At 31.1% G+C, this 21,324-nt stretch overlaps 2 protein-coding genes across 3 annotated transcripts in view; one reads left to right on the top strand and one right to left on the bottom strand.

Annotated features, from left to right (window-relative positions):
* The window catches only part of Csgalnact (Chondroitin sulfate N-acetylgalactosaminyltransferase), a 360,415-nt gene that overhangs the window by 175,441 nt on the left and 163,650 nt on the right, over positions 1 to 21,324 (top strand). The gene's annotated exons all lie outside the window — the stretch shown is intronic.
* Positions 729 to 5,377, bottom strand: LOC143195618 (uncharacterized). Its single transcript, XM_076402910.1, has 2 exons — positions 5,160 to 5,377; positions 729 to 1,113 (listed from the first exon to the last, which is right to left on the bottom strand). The coding sequence occupies exons 1-2, from the start codon at positions 5,202 to 5,204 to the stop codon at positions 778 to 780; spliced, it is 381 nt and encodes a 126-aa protein (XP_076259025.1). The 5' UTR covers positions 5,205 to 5,377; the 3' UTR covers positions 729 to 777.

Consider the following 21,324-nt stretch of genomic DNA (forward strand, 5'->3'; position numbering starts at 1 on the left):
GTACACCATAGCGTTATCTTTTTTAACTGGCCCTCCTTTTGAACTGTTAAGGTATCTGAAAGTGTTTTGAAACTATGGACAAGGTTTTGATCCAACAAGTGTTGCAATTTATTGTTTTCGAACTTTTTGTTCCTACAAGCTGTTCCTAGTTATTCATATCAAAATTACCATTTTTAGATTGCTGAAATCAAAATCGACAATTGAAATATGACAGAGGAGCAACAACATAAGTTTCTAGAAGTTTCTCATGTCTTCTGGCATCGTATTTATCCAAATCATGTGACATAAGTAATGTTCCTTGATTAGCATCTCTATATACTGAATAATACAATATTATTAAAAGAAATGGTGATATTTTATATAAAGGATCGTCAAGTATTGAATTTAACAGTTAAATATTAGATTGTTTAACAGTTATTTACTTTGAGACTTAAATGATATGAATCATAATATTTTATTTGCTTGACAAATAGCTTTATAAATCATAGGGATCTAAAAATTGATTTTTGACAACATTTATTTATTTTTAAATATCTCAATCTCTTTAGACCTAGTTTTTTAAGACGATAATGTCCCTATAATAAAATGCTTTATCGAGTGATTAATAGTAAAATAGTGAATATTTCCAGGGATTACGAGAAAAAATGTGTGGTGGTCATAAACATACTTTGGCTTATATTAACGACAAGGGAATGGATGACAAATAAAATCAGAAACATATAATCTAATTAAACTTTTCAGAGATATTTATTTTCGTCATATACTATATCTTACGAGTTACAAAAGTAAACCTGCTAAAGGAAATACGATCTTGATTCCTGTCAATCCTGCACAGTAGATAACCCAGAACAACCGATAGCCAAGTTCCACTAAGTTTTCGACTATGTCAGTCGGCAGATTCACATAGACGCTGACGAAATTATCTTGCAGGCATCTCAGGGTCGTACATGATGTTAAAGCGGATACAGAACTTCTAACAGCGTTCAAGTAGTTGGATATTCCATTGGAAAAGTTGGACAGAGCCTCGTCTGCTTTCTTTATAGCATCATCTGGGCACTTTTTTACTTTATTCAGGTAGCTCAAGGTGCTCGCACTATCTGATTCGTAGATAATCTGTCGAAAAGGCAATTTTCGTATGAAACTTTATATTTTATGGTAATAATATATTAAAATATAGTCTATTGTATATAAAGTATGAATATTTTTTAACATATTAGGATTAATTTATTATCTATAGAGCAATAAGTGACATTTCTGTAGTGAGCGAAAGTTTGTTATTTATTTTGCTGATACTACTATGCTACTGCTATGCTTACTTTTTTTTGGTAGCTGTATCAATTAATAATGAATATATATCTTATACAACATGCTAGTTGATAAATATTGGTTTCAGTTTCAGTCTAAATTCCGAAAAATATTAATGCTGTTGGGATTAAATATTACCAAAATGAGGTGGACTGGAGATATTCAAAAAAATTGTCAATGAATAATTATTTCTTGTTTTTATTTAAAAAACTGTAGCATCGCAATATATCGCACAAAGGCAGAAGCATTTATTTTTATTATTATATATATTAGTATTTTAGTCCATTTAGTCAGTCCATCATTGTTAGGGTCCCCATACCACTCTACAAAAGACAACAAATTTTTGGGGAATGGATTTTGCTTAATATATATATATATATATATATATATATATATAAGCAAAATTATATGAAAAGTGCGATTGGACATCGAAAATATTTGCTTTTGAAAAAATAATGTCGGTCTTTGCGCGCTGTCGCTGCCCAAAAAGACGTAAGAGGGCATGGGGTAGTCTTTCTAGTGTCTCTAATATGTGTGCAACAGCCTGTATTTGTGTATTACAAAAGCGTAACGGGTTTTACATATTTTATATCAGTTTAAAATGGCTTCGAGAGTTTGTAAACAAGACGCTGACTCGTTTTGCTATATTTGCGGCGAATTTATTAATGTAAGAGAAAAAACGTACGATTTAAGTACAAATTTAAACATTTACGAAACCTATCAAGCTTACTTCAATCTACCTGTTAAAAGTTAAGATCAAAATTGGTTTCACGTATGTCGTGTAACTCTTGCAGATGTGTTCTGGAGGATGAGTTCATTATCTTTTCTTTTTTTTATTGTATATAACCATTCCTTAAGTTATAAGTTACGCCTTATTATAGGCCGGCACAGAGGTGAAAAAAACAGAGCAATAAAGTTTGCAGTGCCAAGAAATTGAAGGGAACTAAGTAACTATCATACAGATTGTGATTAGGTCATTTAGGTAAGGTGATAGGTAAACATTCAAAGAAAACATCTTATGCTTATCCACCATCGACATCAACTCTAATACACCATACAGTGTTGGAAAATTAGCTAGTTTCTCAAGGTAGCCATCCATTACTAGTAGTGTATTTCGAATTTGGTATTGAATGAACCAAAAATACCACAGCTCGTTAACTCTAAAAAACTCAAAGACTTAATAAGAGACTTCACTATTCCAAAAAATAAAGGGCAGCTAGTGGCATCGCGGTTAAAACAACTGAATTTACTTGATTCTGATGTTCGAATATTCGTTACGCTGAAAGCATGATGAGGGATTATATTTGGGGACTGATAAGAGAAATTCTGTTGAAGATGATAGAAATAGTAAAGTAAGGACTCCATTTTAAGATAAATAAATCATAAACAGAAATTTGTTAATAAATCATTTTTATATACAAACATATTATGAATTTTGATTGAATTAGTTTTTAGCATCTTTTCACACATAAAAACAAATGCAGAATTATTTCTTGTTCTTATTCATATTTTTAGGTATAAAAGCAACAAAAACTGGGTACACATGTCCCATGCTCAAAAGCTGTATATCGATGTAGTTTCTTCAGATCGATGTTAAATTATTTGATTGAAAGGTATTTTCATTTTTATTAAATGATAATTTAACATTTTATAATAATCAGGTTTTGGTAAGCTTCAAGTAAAGTTGTGTCGTTTTTTTTAGGTATATTTTAAATGCTGTCAACAATGATTACTTATAAATATGATGTTAAATTTGTTTTTTTTTATATATTTTAAAGTCTCCTTTTACCGACTATGGGTTTATGTGGACTGGGCCTAAAGTTTAACGTGGGCTCCGAACCACGGTCCTCAGCATTAAGCCTACCGACTGGCGAGTGACCAACTTTAGAAATCATCCCAGAAGACATCCGGTCTTACCCAGCCCGGTTACTAGCGTGACTGGGATCATTTTCCTTGTCGGATTTTACACTCTTGCCTAGAGCATTCATAAATATTAAACAAATACAAACATAAATTTACGACCATGCCCTAGCAGGATTCGAACCCGCGGCTATCGCAACAGTAGGAGGACCGTCCTATCGCTTTTACCACTGCGCCACCAAGCCGGCTTGTTAACTTTAAAAAACATATAAACATAAGAAATATTATATAAGAATATAAATAAATTTTAAAGATTTTTTATATATATTTTATATAAAAAATCTTTAAAATTTATTTAGAGTGTTTTAGAATTATGTATTACATATTCTATATTTATAGATTCATAAATCAATATTCACAAAATGCGTAAATTCATGGAAAATATATAAATATTATAATATTTTTGATAATATTATATTTTAAAGGAATACATTTTAGATTTTGTATTTTCATATGTTCTATTTAAAGTAGAAACTCATCCAGTAATTAACCCTTCCATTTATAATAATAAACCATTAATAAATATTTGATATTTTCCCACTATGTAAATGCATGGAGATTATTAAAGGCTGCAATTTATTTTATTGAGTTCAAAATATGTATATTCTGGTTGCTAATGAACATTTCCATTTCCAATTTCAAATAATATTTTCACGATTGCCGGATTTTGATTTGAAACATTCCTATTTCATTAAGTACGTAGGGTAATAGGGAGGCAGTTTTTTTCCTGGCATTTCAGACATATTTTAAATATTCATTCGACTTCATTTAAAAGGGCAAATTAGAATTTTTTTCGTAAAAATTATTAAGCAATTGAGTTTCAATAATTGTAATTATTAATTTAAAACTGTGCAATATTGAAACATGTTTTTTGTATTAATTAATAATGAATTATTTAGATTTTGTAATATAACGGCTAAATTTCTGATTGTTAGTGTTACTGTAGAGAATATATGTCTAGTAGTATCGTGCAGACACCATGATCTAGTTGTGTTGGCCACCAAAAATATATCGATATTTCGATATATCAATATTTTAGAAAATATCGATATGTGATATATCGGAGATCGATATATTGGGGAAAAAATATCGATAAATTTTTTGCAACAATTATAAAAAATACCGATATTTTACAAAAAATATATCGATATATTTAATAAAATATAAAAATAGTGAAATATTAGGCTAAAAAAATTTTCCAAATATTTTAAAAAGTAGAGATATTTTTGATGGATATTTAAAATTAAGTAACGCCGGCTTGGTGGCGCAGTGCAAAGGCGAAAATTTATGTTTGTGATTGTTTAAAATTTGTGACCGTTCTAGGCAAGAGTGAAAAATCCGACAAGAAAAGTGATCCCAGTCACGCCAGTAACCAGGCTGGGTCAGACCGGATGTCTTCTGGAATAATTTCTAAATCAATTTCATGTAATAATGCTGAGGACCGTGGTTCGGAGCCCACGTTAAACTTTAGGTCCAGTCCAGATAAACCGGAAAACAGGATACTCATAAAGATAAAGATCTTCCAAGTGATTTTTAGTACTTTAAAAAATTGACGGAATTCTGATGAATCTATATCAGGCGACAAGTTGAGAACCGAGTCTTATCGTGATAAAGAATTGCAAGAGTTATCGGCCTATAATTCAGTCCTCCAGAAATAAATTCATAATGATTATCACCATTATTTTTACGCCTTAATATTTTTTCACCGCAGTAATAATAAATGAATAAGAAATATCTCTCGAAATATATAGATTTCCTTTGACGACTAGGAAATTTTAATATTGTTTAGTTTTTTCTCCAAAGCTTTCAAATATCTCTCGAAATATATAGATGGAAATTGATTTTTTTTTATATCAAAAAAACTTACATAATATATTAGTGTGCTAAATTGCTAGCTATTGCTCTAGTAGTTAAGGGAAAATAATTTTACTTACACTTAAGATAAGGATGAGACATATACCGAAACAGACACTTCTCATTTTGGCAAGAAAGCAGTGCTTCAATGGGCTCTCCGAGTATTATTAAAGACTCAGATGTCAACTGGTCGAAATCGAATTAGCCTTGGGATATATATCGACAAAAGATTTAATTTCAACGTTTTTGTGCGCTCACGATTGCTGTCGTCAGTTTTCCCTCCTACCGGTGACTTGTAGACGTTTTAAACATGGCGATTTAAAGGGCAGTAAAATCGGGCGATGTGTTTTTTTTGCAGAAAAATCTGAATATTTATCGACGACCGGCGGTGTGCTGCGAATTAATTGGTTTTTACGCGCGCGTTGTCGTATCGCGATAGTTGCGGCCGGTACATTTGTTTTACTGTTTGATCGTAAAGTTCTCTGTTGTTTTTTTTTGCTATCCAGATTGCGCAATACTGTTTAGTGGAAATATATTTTCCTGTTACGCGATATATAGCAAATTAATTCATTTTTAATTTATTAAACGTTCTGTAAATACAAGATGGGGGCCTAGAATGAAGAATTAAATATAATGAGTTACAAAAAGTTGCTGCTGCACTAGGATGTAACTACATATTATTAGGAAAGCCAACTTATTGGCCGACTGATCCGAATAAAACTCAAGAATTATTAGATTTTTTTAATAGCCGGAGACATCTTCAAGCTATATTGAAGGCGAAGAAAATGTTGATCCAAGCTCAGATAATTCACCATTGATCCTGGCACTAAGTGAAAGCGTATTAAAAATAAACAGATTGGGAAAGATTTGCAGAAAAAATCTTGTTTTATTCATCCACTAAGCTGCTTGATATAATACTCTTGTAACTAAGGATAACACGAAAAGAATCTGAAAGAAATGAAGCAAACTGTAGCTGAAAAACTAAAATTGCGAAAAATAGCAATAAAATAGAACACCTGAAGATCGTAACTTAAACAATATATCACAAATATTGAAAAGGAAATATTGTAAATCAAAAGCGAATCCATAAGTAAGTATTTGCGAGGTCTAAGAGATAACAGGGAAATAGACTATTCAGTCAAGAATGCCACTAAAACCCTAAAGTGATCTTATTTACAGTCTATCTATAAGATACTTGGGAAAATTTGTTACGAAACCAATAAGAAATTAAAAGCATTTGCCCATTATTTAGAACTAACCAAATTAAAATATGTACGAATATAATCTACCAACCAGTGAGTGCGCTAATTTTTTGGCTATACTTGTTAAACCAAAAAAAGTACAAAGAGAGTTTCCAAAGTTATAAATACAGTAATACCTCGTTATACGCTACTTCACCAAAAACGGTTTCGCTTATCCGCGGTTTCTTTTTCAGATTTAATTAAGAATTTTCAGACTCTCTTGTTTTGTTATAATGCCTCAGGTGGTTTTATGGTGAAGCCATTGCTTGTTTACGAATCATTAAAACCACTGCACTTGAAAAATATAAATAAGGACTGCCTGCCTCTGTTTTTGAGGAAATGTAATAGTTGGGATATGATGACGCTATTTATATACTGGTTTATTAATCATTTTGTAGTAATATTCAAAGTATTTGAAGAACTCCTATAAAATTAATACCAATCATAGATAGAAAAAAAACCTAATCGTAGCATATTGGTTTTAAGAACAAATATTAAACAGCTATAGTCATAAATATCATATATAGTATATATCAAGTATAATATCAATAATCATAAACATTTTTGGAAGAGATTATGAAGAAGATATTATAGTGAACTATACTTTACCGCCATAAAATCATCTAGAAAATCATTTTGCTGTCTTGAAAATTGTCTGCAAAATGACCATAGAGAAGAAGAAAAAATTATTGTACATAAGTATGGAGCCATTATGGATAAGATAATGATAGCGAGCTTAAATATAAGGTATATTCTCTTTAAATGGAAGCTTGAGATCAGAGAATTGTTTTGCAACATATTGAGTCACTAAACTAAGGATTGTCAGCAATTATTGGCCCAATTTTTATAAAAATTTGAAAATGAGCTATTAATTGTTACTTGGAAAAATAATTAATTACTTAATTGATTATAGTAAGGTATTCCCTTTACCAAAATAACTTTTTAATCTAGGAGTCCTTGAAAATCTAAATATAAATTTAATACATTTTTTTCATTCTTATATTTGTAAACCAACTGGTTCAACTATAATTCTATAATCATTCGAAGTTTTTTAATTCTTTTCACAGAGATCCTTAAATCTTAAGTACTGATATAGTACATACATACATGATATGATGATTGATGATACATTGATGATAATCAGTCTCCATGATTGTCACTAATCTTTTCAGTTTATTTAAAGCTTTATGTATTTTATTTCTACACTGCTAATACTTTCGAATCTTAGTAAAGATTCCGTATCATTTTCACCAGATAAACCAGTTTCACCGTTGAACCGTTATAGAGATGTAGTTATATTAATAGTAGTAATAGTATAAAAAATATGTATGCAAAATAAGACCGTGTTTAAAAAATAGTAAGTGTTCTAAACAATCATACGAATATTTCTCAATAGGATATTTTTTGTTTTAGGTTGGTAGGACTTTTAGTGATATCAGTCTAAAATTGAAGACCATAGTAACACTAGTTAATATTATTTGATTGCACTTACATAATTAAAAGTGTCATTTTGTACTCGCGTAAGTGAAAAAAGAGAGCAAAGGGGTTGTAAGATATTTAGGTTAAAAAAAGTGTATTGAATGTTCAAACATTCGACATAATAAGTTAATTGGTAATGATGTTCTATCCAGGTCAATTGTTTCTAATTAGTATAAATTATTAGCAATACTTCATATAATGTGTGGATGAAAATGAGGATACATTAATTAACATAAACTTCAAGATCCATATACGTAAATATTACCATAAACAAGACCAAAATTGTTTAGATCAAATCCAGCCAATATAATTAAAACCAAACGAAAACGCCCCAATATATAAGAAAGCAGTGAAATTGGCCTATAAATCTTTAAATAAGATTAACTACTGAAATTTTTGCTAATATTCTTGATCCATAAACCCCATTAATGAATTGACTACCTCGAGCTTTCGATTAACATATCGTACATTTATTAGCCTAAAATGAATGGATGATCGTACTTTTAAGCTGAAAAAAATCTCATTCAATACATCATTGTTTTTACAAAACAATAAGTTATTTACCTATACTCTTATATTACAATGCGTTCTATTTTCCTTCTCTGTTATTTGATCATTAAGGCGTCGTTGATAGTTTTATATTCTGTTTATTTGGTCCAGGTGTACTTTTGTTAGCATATTTAATTATTTCATAGTATCACTGTCTACTATTCTTGAATCCTAGCAAAACCCTCTCCAATTTCTTCTTCTCTGATTCTCTCAATTTCACGTTCTTCGACTTTCGTTCTCAACAAATTCTCAACAAATGTATGTAACATTTCACCATAAACTAAAGATTAAATCATTATTAAAATATATCGTGTTAAAATAAGTGTCTAATTATTACCAGTTACTACAATTTTTGCTACCATTCTTGATGAACAAACCTCATTAATGAATTTACTACTTCCAACACAACAAGAATCATTTTCTTCTCTGTTCTTGTTATCATTAAATTTTGGCATATTTAATCAAAAAATTTAATTTGGCAAACAATTTAATTATTATTCCTGTTGAATTAATAATGTAACACGAAATCTAAATATTCTAGATTTTTTGTTGGTTTCACTGTTCAGTTGAAAAGAATGTACCTAAATTATGAATGGAAATATAGTATATTCTACTATTCTATGCTATACTATTCTATGGGTTTCTATGTAGGATAGTGCGCATTCGCCAAACCGGGAGATATTTGTTAAGTAATGTATCCTAGGAAAATGAACGTCCTGATCATCTTTCAATATCTGTAGATGTGAATCAATAAAATTAAGAAGTTGGTACTCAAAAATAACGAAGTTACCACTAATATTGTTTTGAATCAGTAGAATCCATTAAATCGAATCGAACGTTTCAAATTCAGCAACTGTTTCGTAAACTAACAACCCGTTTGCGTTTTATCTCAAAAATGTATTATTTTGTTTATTTTACTAATATTTATTGCATTTGAATTGAAAAGAGATAAAACTGGATTTACTGCTGAGGTAAGCAAGCTCCAGGTTTTAGATTGAGATAGTCTTTTTGCAGAATTCAATCGTTGGCATTACCACCTGCCCACTTTTCCATCTCCGTACTTATTTAACTCGCAATAAAGTCTCTTAATCGGGTCGCTTCATCCTCAGCTTCTTCTTTTACTTTCTTTTCTCCATTTTTCCCTATTCTCACGTTCAGCGATTTACGTTATCAGCGACAACATCTACTTGAAACCTTTCGAAAGACAAACCGACCGATGGATAACAAGCTCGAAGCGCTTGACGATGTGGCGCACGTTCTTTTTCTCATTGTAATTAAATTGTTTTCGGACTCGGTGGATTTTCGGATACGGAACGGTAAAAGGTTTATCGATTAGTTAATAGGGCCGTCATAAAAGGCCATTGTGTTTCCGTATCCAATTCTAATCAAAAGTAATCAGTTAACATTTATAGGAGTAAATACTACTTCATCCGAATACTTAAATGAATATCAGTTAATATTATTTAAACATATTATTAATTATAATTTATAACTTTGAAAAATAAAAATTTTGGAAAAATTATTTATTCTGAAAACAAACCTTATTATGTCTCTCTTTAACTGGAGTAATGCTAATTGGTAAAATTCGAAGGAAAAATCCCGTTCGAGTTTAAAACGAAATTTAGATTTTTAAAAACCGAATTTGGCAATACATTCGACGGCATGGATGCTTCACACAAACCCGTTGAATTACACTCCTTATAGGTTCTAGAGGAATATCGCATTGTATTACTTTATTTTAAATATAGTATGGAGCATCAACAATGGCACGCAACACTTTATTTTGGAATTATGGATATATTAGATTTGCTAGCGGTACCCCATAGTCGGATTCCATATGACCAAATAGTCTTGAGTATAGACTCATACAGCAACACCTTGTTATCTAATGATAACTTGGATTTGCGCCCGATGAGTCAATACATTTGATATAATTTCAGTCGAAGTTGTTTTCGTTTATAGAGTATATGCTTCTTCCAGGTTAGGCGTCGACCTAAGTTCATACCAATATATTTAACATGCTCTGCTTGGGGTAGTTGACGATGATTGATATTCACTGGTGGACATGTTCTTCTACGCAGGGTAAACGTTACATGCGTGGATTTTGTTTCATTGACTTTAATGCCCCATGTCTTCAACCATAATTCTATTTGATCCAGGTGGGTTAGTAGGTTTATTGATGCTGTGACCGGATCTTCATGGGATGCCAAGATTGCTGTGTCGTCTGCGTATGTTGCCACAGTAGTTATTTTTGTGGTAGGCAGATCGGCCGTATACAGAAGAAATAGTGCTGGGCCCAGTACACCAGCTTGCGGAACTTCTGAATACATGGGATTTAATTCAGTATGTTCATCGCCTTGATTTACAATAAAATGTCTATCAGTGAGATACGATTTTTGTAACTGATAGTCCGGATGAGGGAGAAGTTTCTTTAGTTTAACCTGCAAGCTCGTATGCCATACTTATATGTCAAAGGCCTGTTATTTGGTTTACAAGTCTGTGCACTTGTTCTATAGTCCCATGCTTATTGCGAAACCCAAACTGAAGTTCTGGAATAATTTTTCTTTTTTCTATTATATAGCTTAGCTTCTGGATGTATAGTTTCTTGAAAACTTTCGAGATTATCGGTAGTTTAAAAGTTGAAGTTTAAAATGTTAGATATGTTAATAAAATATTTTTAAGAAAAAAATTGAGCCGGCTTAAAAAATAAATACGGAACTCATTAAAAATTTTAAAAAATTCAAACTTTTTAACACCAAAAAAAAAACGTTTTAAAATAAAATAAATAATATAATCGTTGTAATAACTAAATAGAAACAAACAAAAAACTTATTTAACCCATCTACTACACGTATTTTATATTCTACTTATATACACACAAATAAGCTTTAATCCTACCTAAATCTGTTTATCTATTAGCAATATTATTTTAACCAGTACCACCTAATCAATTTGAAATCAGTGCCGAGCAACAAATTAGATTTGTTTTGTTCATGTCACAAAATTATATTATAATTTTTGTATTGTTTGGGCTCGGCTCCGACTTCAAACTGACCAGTTGGTAGTAGTTAAAATAATATTGTAAATAAATAAATAGGTTAAGGTAGGTATAAAGCTAAATTGTCTGTATATAGCAGAACATAAAATTCGCGTAGTAGATAGGTTAAATAATGCTTTTGCGTATTTTTATTATTATTATTACGAGTAGTACGTACATGTTTTATTTTAAAACTTTTTTCTGTGTTAAAAATCTATGTTTGTTTATTTTTTAATTTTTAGTGAGTTCCTTATTTATTTGTTGAAGTCGGTTCAATTTTTTTGTTAAATATAATTTATTTTCCTCTTTTTTAGTATTAGATATTTACTCAGTAAATTACGCAGTTATTTTGTTAAGTATCACAATGGATAGCCCAAGTAAAAGTGCAGCACGTTTGACGAAAAATAGGAATAAAAAACAATGATTGAAAATAATGTCCAAACCAAACTAGAATAAGAAAACTTGCTGCACCCATTGGGAATAGAATCCGGGACCTCCGCGGTTGATCTTAAAGTTCTAACTTTTGCAGCATAGAAACACTTACCTGCAATATTTCTATACCCTCTCGTATGATATGGTTAGTGCTTGAAAATCAAACTAAATAGCTTTTACTAGCACATTAGTTTAGCAGTAACATTATACACCAATATCCTGCCTTTGTGATTTGAGATTTTCTCTAGATTTCCTCCCTTCCCCCATAAGATCCATACTTGGTTCCAACTGGACCACCTCAGAAGTGCACTCTTTCGAATAGAAAAAGAATTTTGAAAATCGGTTATAACGAACATAGAACCTCCTCCTTTTTAGAAACCGGTTAAAAATGATACGACGGCAGTTTGTCAGTCATCCACTTTTTGAATTTGTCAAGCAGTAACTAAATTTTTGTAACTATTTTTCTCTCGGCTCATAGGCTTGGTATTAGTTCATTCTTAGGCTCACTCTTGCAATACATTGTCGATAATATATCTCCAAGAAAACTCATTGAATTGCAATTGAATTCTTCAACCTAAAATGTGACGGTTTTCATGCTGTCGCTCAAAAATGAATATGGCCTAAAAGATAATTTTGGTTTCATTAAGTTTCATAAAAATAAAGTTTAATTAGTTATTAGTGCTAAAACCACCTATTTCAACAATTATCACTCTTTCTATGTTGAGATGCTCTTGATTGTTTTATTTTTGATGGATTAATTCGTTGTATTGTTAATGTTAATTGGATGTATTGTTAATGCATTGTATATTCATTCAGTTGATGATAGTAAATTTTTAGCAAATCATATCTATTTATTACCACTTCTCACAATCTGATGATTATAGGTTTTATTTAACACCTAAAATCTACGGACATTCAATATGACATTTTACCAATCTATCAAATCGGTTTACAATCCAATACTAATATAAAACTCATATAAGCTAGGTTGGTTTAAGATAACTTCATTTCATTTTCTTTCTTAGCAGGTATAAACATTGTTGAGTATTGGTAAGATAATAAATGATAAATACACGTATGAATATTGTTAGTTATAAGTCACATAAGAATATGAGGGTGTTAATACAATAAATAATTATAATACTCCACCTCAACTGATAAATATGTCTTTTATGTAGTTATGTTTTATGTTTTATTTTACATTAAGTAATTATTAGTAAATTATTCTAACAAAAATTAATGTATGCAAAAGAGGACGCCATTTGAAGATTTGATTTGAGATCTGTCAACCGTATATCTTTTAAATATTAGTGATTCTGTTTCATTATCATATATCACTATTTTTTATTTTTTATTTTCACTTGCTTGACTTGAAGATGAAAAAACATAGTGGAAGAACCAAAGTGTATGACGATGATATGTTTAAACTGATCTAGATTATAAAGAGAGATTGTTATAAATAGATTAAGATGAGTTTGTATTAAATTCCTAATACTAATTGTTGCTATAGAAATAAAAACGATATCATATGAGTTTGTTCGACCCACTCCTCTGAACTGTGAATCCGACTCAGACTGTCAATTATTTCAGCCAATATCGAATGGTATATTATAATAATTGAATAGTACATCATTCTGTACAAAAAAGCGAAGGTTTTTAGATTTCTTCAATAGAAGATTTTTTTTCGTACTGTTTGGTGAAGAATAAAATATATTTGTACATATCACCTGTATAGTAAAGTTATCGAGGCTTATTAATATATGATTTGCTCATAGGTCTTTGTTTTTTAAGCTTTTTTAAGTAAGTGATAATTTTTCCTTAGTTAAATAACAAGTAAAGTTAAAATTAAATGTTAAAATAAAATGGGACACATGTAATATAACAAAAAATGTTTTTATATGAAGACATTTAAACCTAAAAATAATATTTCTTATGTGACGATTGGTTTTTAAATAATATTAGATGATTATTTTCTAGGAATGTTCGTCCGGTCGCTACTACTATCTTGTGGAAGAAATTCGCACAAAAACTGAAAACACTGGTTGAAAAAATACTTATTAATTAATGTTTATTTCGATTTAAATTGATACATGTGGTCGACAGGAGAATGGACAGGATATTAAGTTAATATAAAGGTACGGTAGCGCTGTGGAAGTGGTACTGTTACAAGGGGGTAGAGAAAAGAAAAGAGAGCCAGACGTCGTCGTGTTTGTCTTTATACCCGGAAACCGCATGGTACTAATCCGCCAGCGTTGTCAACCTTTGAACTTGCTATAGGTGAATGCGTGGTGGCCTAAAGGGTCATAGCGGTCGCTACAATTTCTTTGCTATAAAAAGCATTTTTTAGAAAAATTGTAACAATAGATGCCGATGTGGATGGTCTCCTGGTTTAACTCATAACATTTCATGCTTGTTATTGTCGTAGTGGATACAATTTTCATTTCCAATACGCATAGGAAAGTCTTGTAAAAATGTTTTGCCTGGCGGTATGTATCGGTATGTTGAAATGATTTGAAATGTCTCTTTTAGTTAGTTTGTGGGGAAAGTAGTTTCCGTTGCTTTATGTATGTTACTCGTCTGAAAAAAATTGATTCATCAACTGCTAATCTGAAAGTCTCGGTTCTGAAGGTTCTTGAGAGTTTGGGTTGGTTTTTGGTCCAACAACATTTATTGACATCAAAATCGACAAATGAGAATGACCAAGCAGCATCACTGTATATTTATAAAAGTGTTTATTGTACTGCGGCAGCGGATTTCTTCAGTTCTACCAACAAAATTATTGTTCTGTTAAAAACAAATTTTGAGCGTTCCATTATTAAGATCTGTTTTGATATTTGAATATGATATTGTAAAATTATTATTTTATGTCAAAAAAATTGTTATTTATATCGAATTTAATAGTTAGTTTAAATTATAGTAATATCAGACAAACTGATTACTTAGTATGATAAATTTCAGAAAGAAAGCATAGATGAAATAATTAATTTAAATGTTTAGTGTTCATTTGAAAATGTCATCAAGACAAGAAATTTTATTACACGCTACAAGTATTAGCAATCAAGCGGCAAGAAAATAAAGAACAAGGTCTCCAGTCGTGTTTAACAATATTTTAAGTTAATATTTTCGTGACTAACCCTAATTGTGATCAATAAACAACAGCTTTTAATTCCAAGCTAAACAATACAGTCAAGGAGGTTAATAGTAGGGGTTAAACCGAACCTCCAAATAAAAATACGACGCTGTGCCTCCGTTCCAATTTAATTTTCACGGATTCGGTTGCGGGAGGTAAAGGGGGCACAAACTATCGGATTAAGGGGGGTCGAAACAAAAATGGCGCTGACCTCGAACAATAATTTAAGCCCTCGACACACGGGCTTGGAACCGGAGGATTTATATAGTAGCGACACGAATGAAAGACCTTCCGGTTCGATTTTTACACTGAACAGACTCGTTTTTGGATGCAGGTGTTTACACATCGGAAGGAAATAAACTAGCCTGACGAATTGCGAGCATTGGAAAGCGGTGTCGAAGGGGTAGAATCGATACCGGTTTAAAGGGAAGTACTGTGAGTTATATTAAAAATATTTATTTTCCTTTTACTTCTGTAAAAAAATTTCCTGTTCTTTTATGTAGGGATAGGAACTCTAAGTGGGCTTAAACAATTTAATTTCAAGAATAAATAATGGTGACATGTTGACAAATACAAGTTATATTTTTACTGCCCATTTTTTACTTTTTGTATTAATTTTTTTCTTGTCTAAAGTATGTATAAAAGAAAAAAAGTGAAAAATTTGCAACCCTCCTAGTAATCCAAAACCACTATAAATTATTAATCTAGATAAGTGCTGTTATTAAACAAAGTTAAAGAATATATATTTTGTCAAATTTCAGCTGTTCGAAAAAACTATAAATTTTTTTGACATTTCGGATTTTTTTAAAAATTGTTTCAATTGGTTAAAATATCCAAATTTTGTTACAAACTACTTTATACAATAGAAAAGTGTATAGAAAATATTAAGTTAAATGAGAAATATCATGTCAACCAAGCATGAAAAAATAGTTGCGAGAAAAAGGCGATTATATTTTCAAGTAAAGTTACGCCGTGTTAGCGTCAAGTGGATTGGTTGGCGTGGTCAAGGCGACAAGACGGTTTTCCTACTGTTGCGATAGTCCGTTCCAATTCTTATGTATCGGAAAGTCATTATCTTTTTTTTTTGGAAAAAAACTATTTCAAGGAAATGGAACAATGTAGTTATTCAAAGTATTGGCCATTTGATTCTAAACATCTTGCCCATTTTTAGGCAATTTATGAATGCTATACCAAAAAAATTCAAAAGTGCTGCTCTATAAATGCGTGTCCATTGAAGCGAGAAGTTGATAGTCGGACGAGGCCAGATGTGGAGAATACGGCGTGTGTGATGATATATCCTGTTCAAGTACTTTGAACGCTTCCTTGACCAGTTTTGCTTTATGAGACGGCGTTATCGTGCTGTTCTCGGGCCCATTCTGGACGTTTTTCGATCAATGTGTGGTTCTAATTGATGCTTTGTGGTCGGTAGCGATTACTTTTAACTGTTTAAATAGGTTTCAACAGTTGGTAGTACACCATGTGACTCTGGTTCCATCAAATACAGCGTATTATCTTCGACCAAAACGATTGGCCGTGGTGTCGATCTGCCGACTTCACCTCTCATCATACGTCTCTATTCGATGCAGATATGACTTACGATCATACCTTTGAAACAGAATTTCACAGGTAATTTTCCATTTTTTTGTCACTCAATTGATGTGGTATCCATCCCCATCTTTTGAATTTTCCGCATTGTTCGTAAGCAGTCGCTAATTGTTTCTTGGGTCACATTTAACACTTCTGTCAATTGTTTTTGAGCTCAGGGTGGGGTCTTGCTGCAGTAGCTCTTGCAGTTTCGTATATTCTAACTTTTTCGGTCTACTAGAACTTTCTTTGTTCTGCACATTCCTTGCACAAAACCACCACATTTGAATTTTGAACCACGTCTCACGTGTTTTTAAGGTTCGAAGTTTCTACCGGCAAACGATGATTTTCGGTGGCTTTTCGCTTCTGATTAAATAAAAAAAGTATTGCGTGCCGCAAATGCACATTTTTAGGTACGAAACTTAACATTTTCAAAGAGGTATAAATCTATGACGGTTTTACTTTCGCAAAATATTGCATGCAAATCATAACGAGTTGACTTAGAGATCATTCCAAAGGACATCCGGTCTTACCCGGCCTACCATAACTATAGATTTTATACTCTTGCTTATGAGTTACTATAATTAGAAACAGTCACAAAAATACATTTACAACCATGATGGGATTCGAACCCTCGACTGTCGCAGTAGTAGGAGGAGAATCATGTCACATTTCCAGCACAATTAGCGTTCTTAAGATTTGATTGAAATGTTCAATAATGAAAATGTTTCATGTTCAAAAAAGCAAATTTTCCCAATTTTGCGCTTTTGAAACTAGGTAATTTTCACCACCAGACACCGATAATATTTTTTTCTTGCAGGAAATATTATTTTTTTGAGATACAGATAATCAGTATATTTCTCTTTACATGTAAAAGTCTATCAAATCATTTGATTGGTTTATTTTGTTTTCTTAGTTTATAATATGGGTAGGTACAATATTACAGTTTATTGTAAAGTGAATTTCTGAGAATATTGTATGGCTGAAAAATCATGCCATAGCTGATCTCACCATCATCATGCTTATGTGGCGGTATGTTCAGTCAAAGTATACTCATAAAATGTATTTGTAAATTTATGCAATACTTTTTTGAAAAAAAATGTATAATTCGCGTGATATGATATCAACGCAAAATAAATATTTATTTTTTAAAGAAATTATTATTGTATGTATGCATGGCGCTTTCATTAAATGTCCTGCTTCTGGTTACGGTTATAAGACGGTCTATCTACTGCCACGATAGTCTCGGGTATACAGTATAGTATGATTGTATTTAGGTAAGAGTGTAAAATTGCAATTTACATCAGTTTTATACGGTTCTAACAACTGCTAATACACATCTTACTGATCCCATCATATTATCGTTATGTTTTTTTCATGGCCAGTCACAATAGGCCATAGGCAACTCTTCTTTTCTTATTTGGTAAGGAACTAAATAGCGACGTTTAAATGTTTCGAGATTATATTTTTAGTCAATTCGTGTGGTATTAGTTTCTCTTGTTTTGAAACCTCCCAATCGTATGCAAACGCCTCTGAAAACAGTTGAATTTTCCATTGCTAAAATATCTAAAAAATCTTTGTAAGATTTAGTTGGGTTTTTGTCCAACAGGTCCAATACCTTCAAATGATTTTGGTTCTCTATGCCTCTCTTTTGGAATCACCACTTTTAAATTATTGAAAGCAAAATTTACAATTTCGCTGTGATGGGGCAGCATCACCATACATTTCTGAAAGTGTTTTATGTAGATATCTTGTAATCTACCATTAAAAAGAAAGTATGTCGAAAATGTAATTTTCAGCGCTCAATGCTTATCGTCTATATACATTGAATTAGCCAATCAAGCGATCGGACATAGATGTTCTAACCTCGAATAATGTTCCTCCCATTTTTCAGACCACTTTTTATGATCTTGATCGATGTCTTTTTCGGAGTTGTTTGCTGCGTCTTCTATCCAAAAGTCGATTTCGCCACATAAAATTGTGAAGGGTTCGTTCATTTTTCATTCGAGAGGCATATCCAAATCGATGAAAACTTCTTTTCTGAACTTGTTCCTCGATTGTGTACTAATTGTTGCATATTAAACGAATGACTTCATTTTTAGAAGAATGTAACAGTCTCGGAGCCATACAGAAGGTTTGGCAAGATAAGTGTTGAAAAAATTCGGATGTTAGTTTTGATTAATAATGCCATATTTTCGATAAAAGGCGGCGGGAACTCTTGCGTATGTCCATAAATTAATTTGGTACATATAAAAGAAAATACACTTTCAAAAAATTAAATTTAATCACGTGGATTATTTTTTCCTGCATCTACTAAGTTGTTTTTTTTCAGCAGATCTATGTTAATTATTTAACTCAGTCCCAACTATAAAATATTGAGAATTTAGAAGGGTTTCTTAAAAGGGCGTATGCGATACAGTGTTTTAGTTTGTTAATCTGCCGCTAGGTGGCTAGAGGTATAAATTTGGTAGCAAAACTGAAATTTGACACTTTCTGCTTCTAGAAGGCTATTTTAAAATTAAGAAGGCGTAGTGTACGTATGTTTATATTTGACGGAAATAATCAAAAAGTTTCTGGATATATTGAGCATTTTTGGTAATTCTATGCTTCCTATAGAAACAATTTGATTTATATACAAAGAATTTCGGTTTAATTTTTTTTTCGACAAAGCTTTTGTTTAAAAAAAACTTACAAATTTACGTGTTAATTACTCTTATTTTGTTAACTATGTTTTTATGGTTATTTTTTAGTTAAAATGATTTGTTTAAATCTTAAGACATCTCAGGTGTTGCGTCCCTGGATGTAGTACCATTTCAAATAATATACCCAGCTTTCCTAGGGATCCTGCTCTATGTCAGAAATGGCGTTGAGCAATAAATAATCTATATAATCTAATATAATAGTACGTACATGTTTTATTTTAAAACTTTTTTCTGTGTTAAAAATCTATGTTTGATTATTTTTTAATTTTTAGTGAGTTCCTTATTTATTTGTTGAAGTCGGTTCAATTTTTTTGTTAAATATAATTTATTTTCCTCTTTTTTAGTATTAGATATTTACTCAGTAAATTACGCAGTTATTTTGTTAAGTATCACAATGGATAGCCCAAGTAAAAGTGCAGCGCGTTTGACGAAAAATAGGAATAAAAAACAATGATTGAAAATAATGTCCAAACCAAACTAGAATAAGAAAACTTGCTGCACCCATTGGGAATAGAATCCGGGACCTCCGCGGTTGATCTTAAAGTTCTAACTTTTGCAGCATAGAAACACTTACCTGCAATATTTCTATACCCTCTCGTATGATATGGTTAGTGCTTGAAAATCAAACTAAATAGCTTTTACTAGCACATTAGTTTAGCAGTAACGTTATACACTAATATCCTGCCTTTGTGATTTGAGATTTTCTCTAGATTTCCTCCCTTCCCCCATAAGATCCATACTTGGTTCCAACTATTTTTCTCTCGGCTCATAGGCTTGGTATTAGTTCATTCTTAGGCTCACTCTTGCAATACATTGTCGATAATATATCTCCAAGAAAACTCATTGAATTGCAATTGAATTCTTCAACCTAAAATGTGACGGTTTTCATGCTGTCGCTCAAAAATGAATATGGCCTAAAAGATAATTTTGGTTTCATTAAGTTTCATAAAAATAAAGTTTAATTAGTTATTAGTGCTAAAACCACCTATTTCAACAATTATCACTCTTTCTATGTTGAGATGCTCTTGATTGTTTTATTTTTGATGGATTAATTCGTTGTATTGTTAATGTTAATTGGATGTATTGTTAATGCATTGTATATTCATTCAGTTGATGATAGTAAATTTTTAGCAAATCATATCTATTTATTACCACTTCTCACAATCTGATGAAAATCTACTGACATTCGATATGACATTTTACCAGTCTATCAAATCAGTTTACAATCCAATACTAATATAAAACTCGTATAGGCAAGGTTGGTTTAAGATAACTTCATTTCATTTTCTTTCTTAGCAGGTATAAACATTGTTGAGTATTGGTAAGATAATAAATGATAAATACACGTATGAATATTGTTAGTTATAAGTCACATAAGAATATGAGGGTGTTAATACAATAAATAATTATAATACTCCACCTCAACTGCAAATATTTAACTAATCAATCAAACCATCCTTTATTTAGAAACTTTATTGACTTCATCAGGTTAATTGCTTTTTTTCCTGTCTTTTTCTCCTCTTCTAATTCGTATGGATTAATGTGAATTTAACTAACTATATTAACGGTTTTTCTTTTTTCAAATAACAGTTTGTTTTAAATATATTGCTGTGTTACATATTTTCTGCTGACTGACTTAATATACCTGGAACACTAACTGATAACTCATTATTTTGATAAACTGTTTAATCTACTATTCATTTTCATTCCTATGCCTTACTAAACTAATTTTTGAGTATTTTAACAGAAACTTCTTTTGAAGGTAAAATGAAAGGTTTACTCCCAATTGTTTTAAATGTATTGCTATGAGAAAATTTTGCAAATCTGTTTTATTTAATTTTAGCTTTCTTACAGTACTTGAAAATGTCTCTAATCCTGAATATCTTTAATATTAACTGCGGTAGTCATTTTTATATCCATTATTTGTTTCATTGAAGTGTCCACAAGTAACGCTTAGCGCCCTCTTACTTTTGTCGAACAAAACCTTATAACAAGCAATTTTTAACTTGTCTCTAGAGATTATATTTTAATTTGACAGAGGCATACACGACACATCACCACTCCTTTGCTCCTTTTAGTCCTTTTAGTTAG

The sequence above is a fragment of the Rhynchophorus ferrugineus genome, unplaced genomic scaffold (genome assembly GCF_030347505.1).
Source record: "Rhynchophorus ferrugineus isolate W39M unplaced genomic scaffold, kcgeb_rfMv2 rfM4, whole genome shotgun sequence".
NCBI classification, from domain to species: Eukaryota; Metazoa; Arthropoda; class Insecta; order Coleoptera; family Curculionidae; genus Rhynchophorus; species Rhynchophorus ferrugineus.

Excerpts from the sequence above, each read along its gene's own strand:
- LOC143195618 (XM_076402910.1), bottom strand. The coding sequence starts at position 5,204 with ATGAGAAGTGTCTGTTTCGGTATATGTCTCATCCTTATCTTAAGT. Across the intron at positions 1,114-5,159 it reads GTCTCATCCTTATCTTAAGT|ATTATCTACGAATCAGATAG; the intron begins GTAAGTAAAATT and ends CCTTTTCGACAG.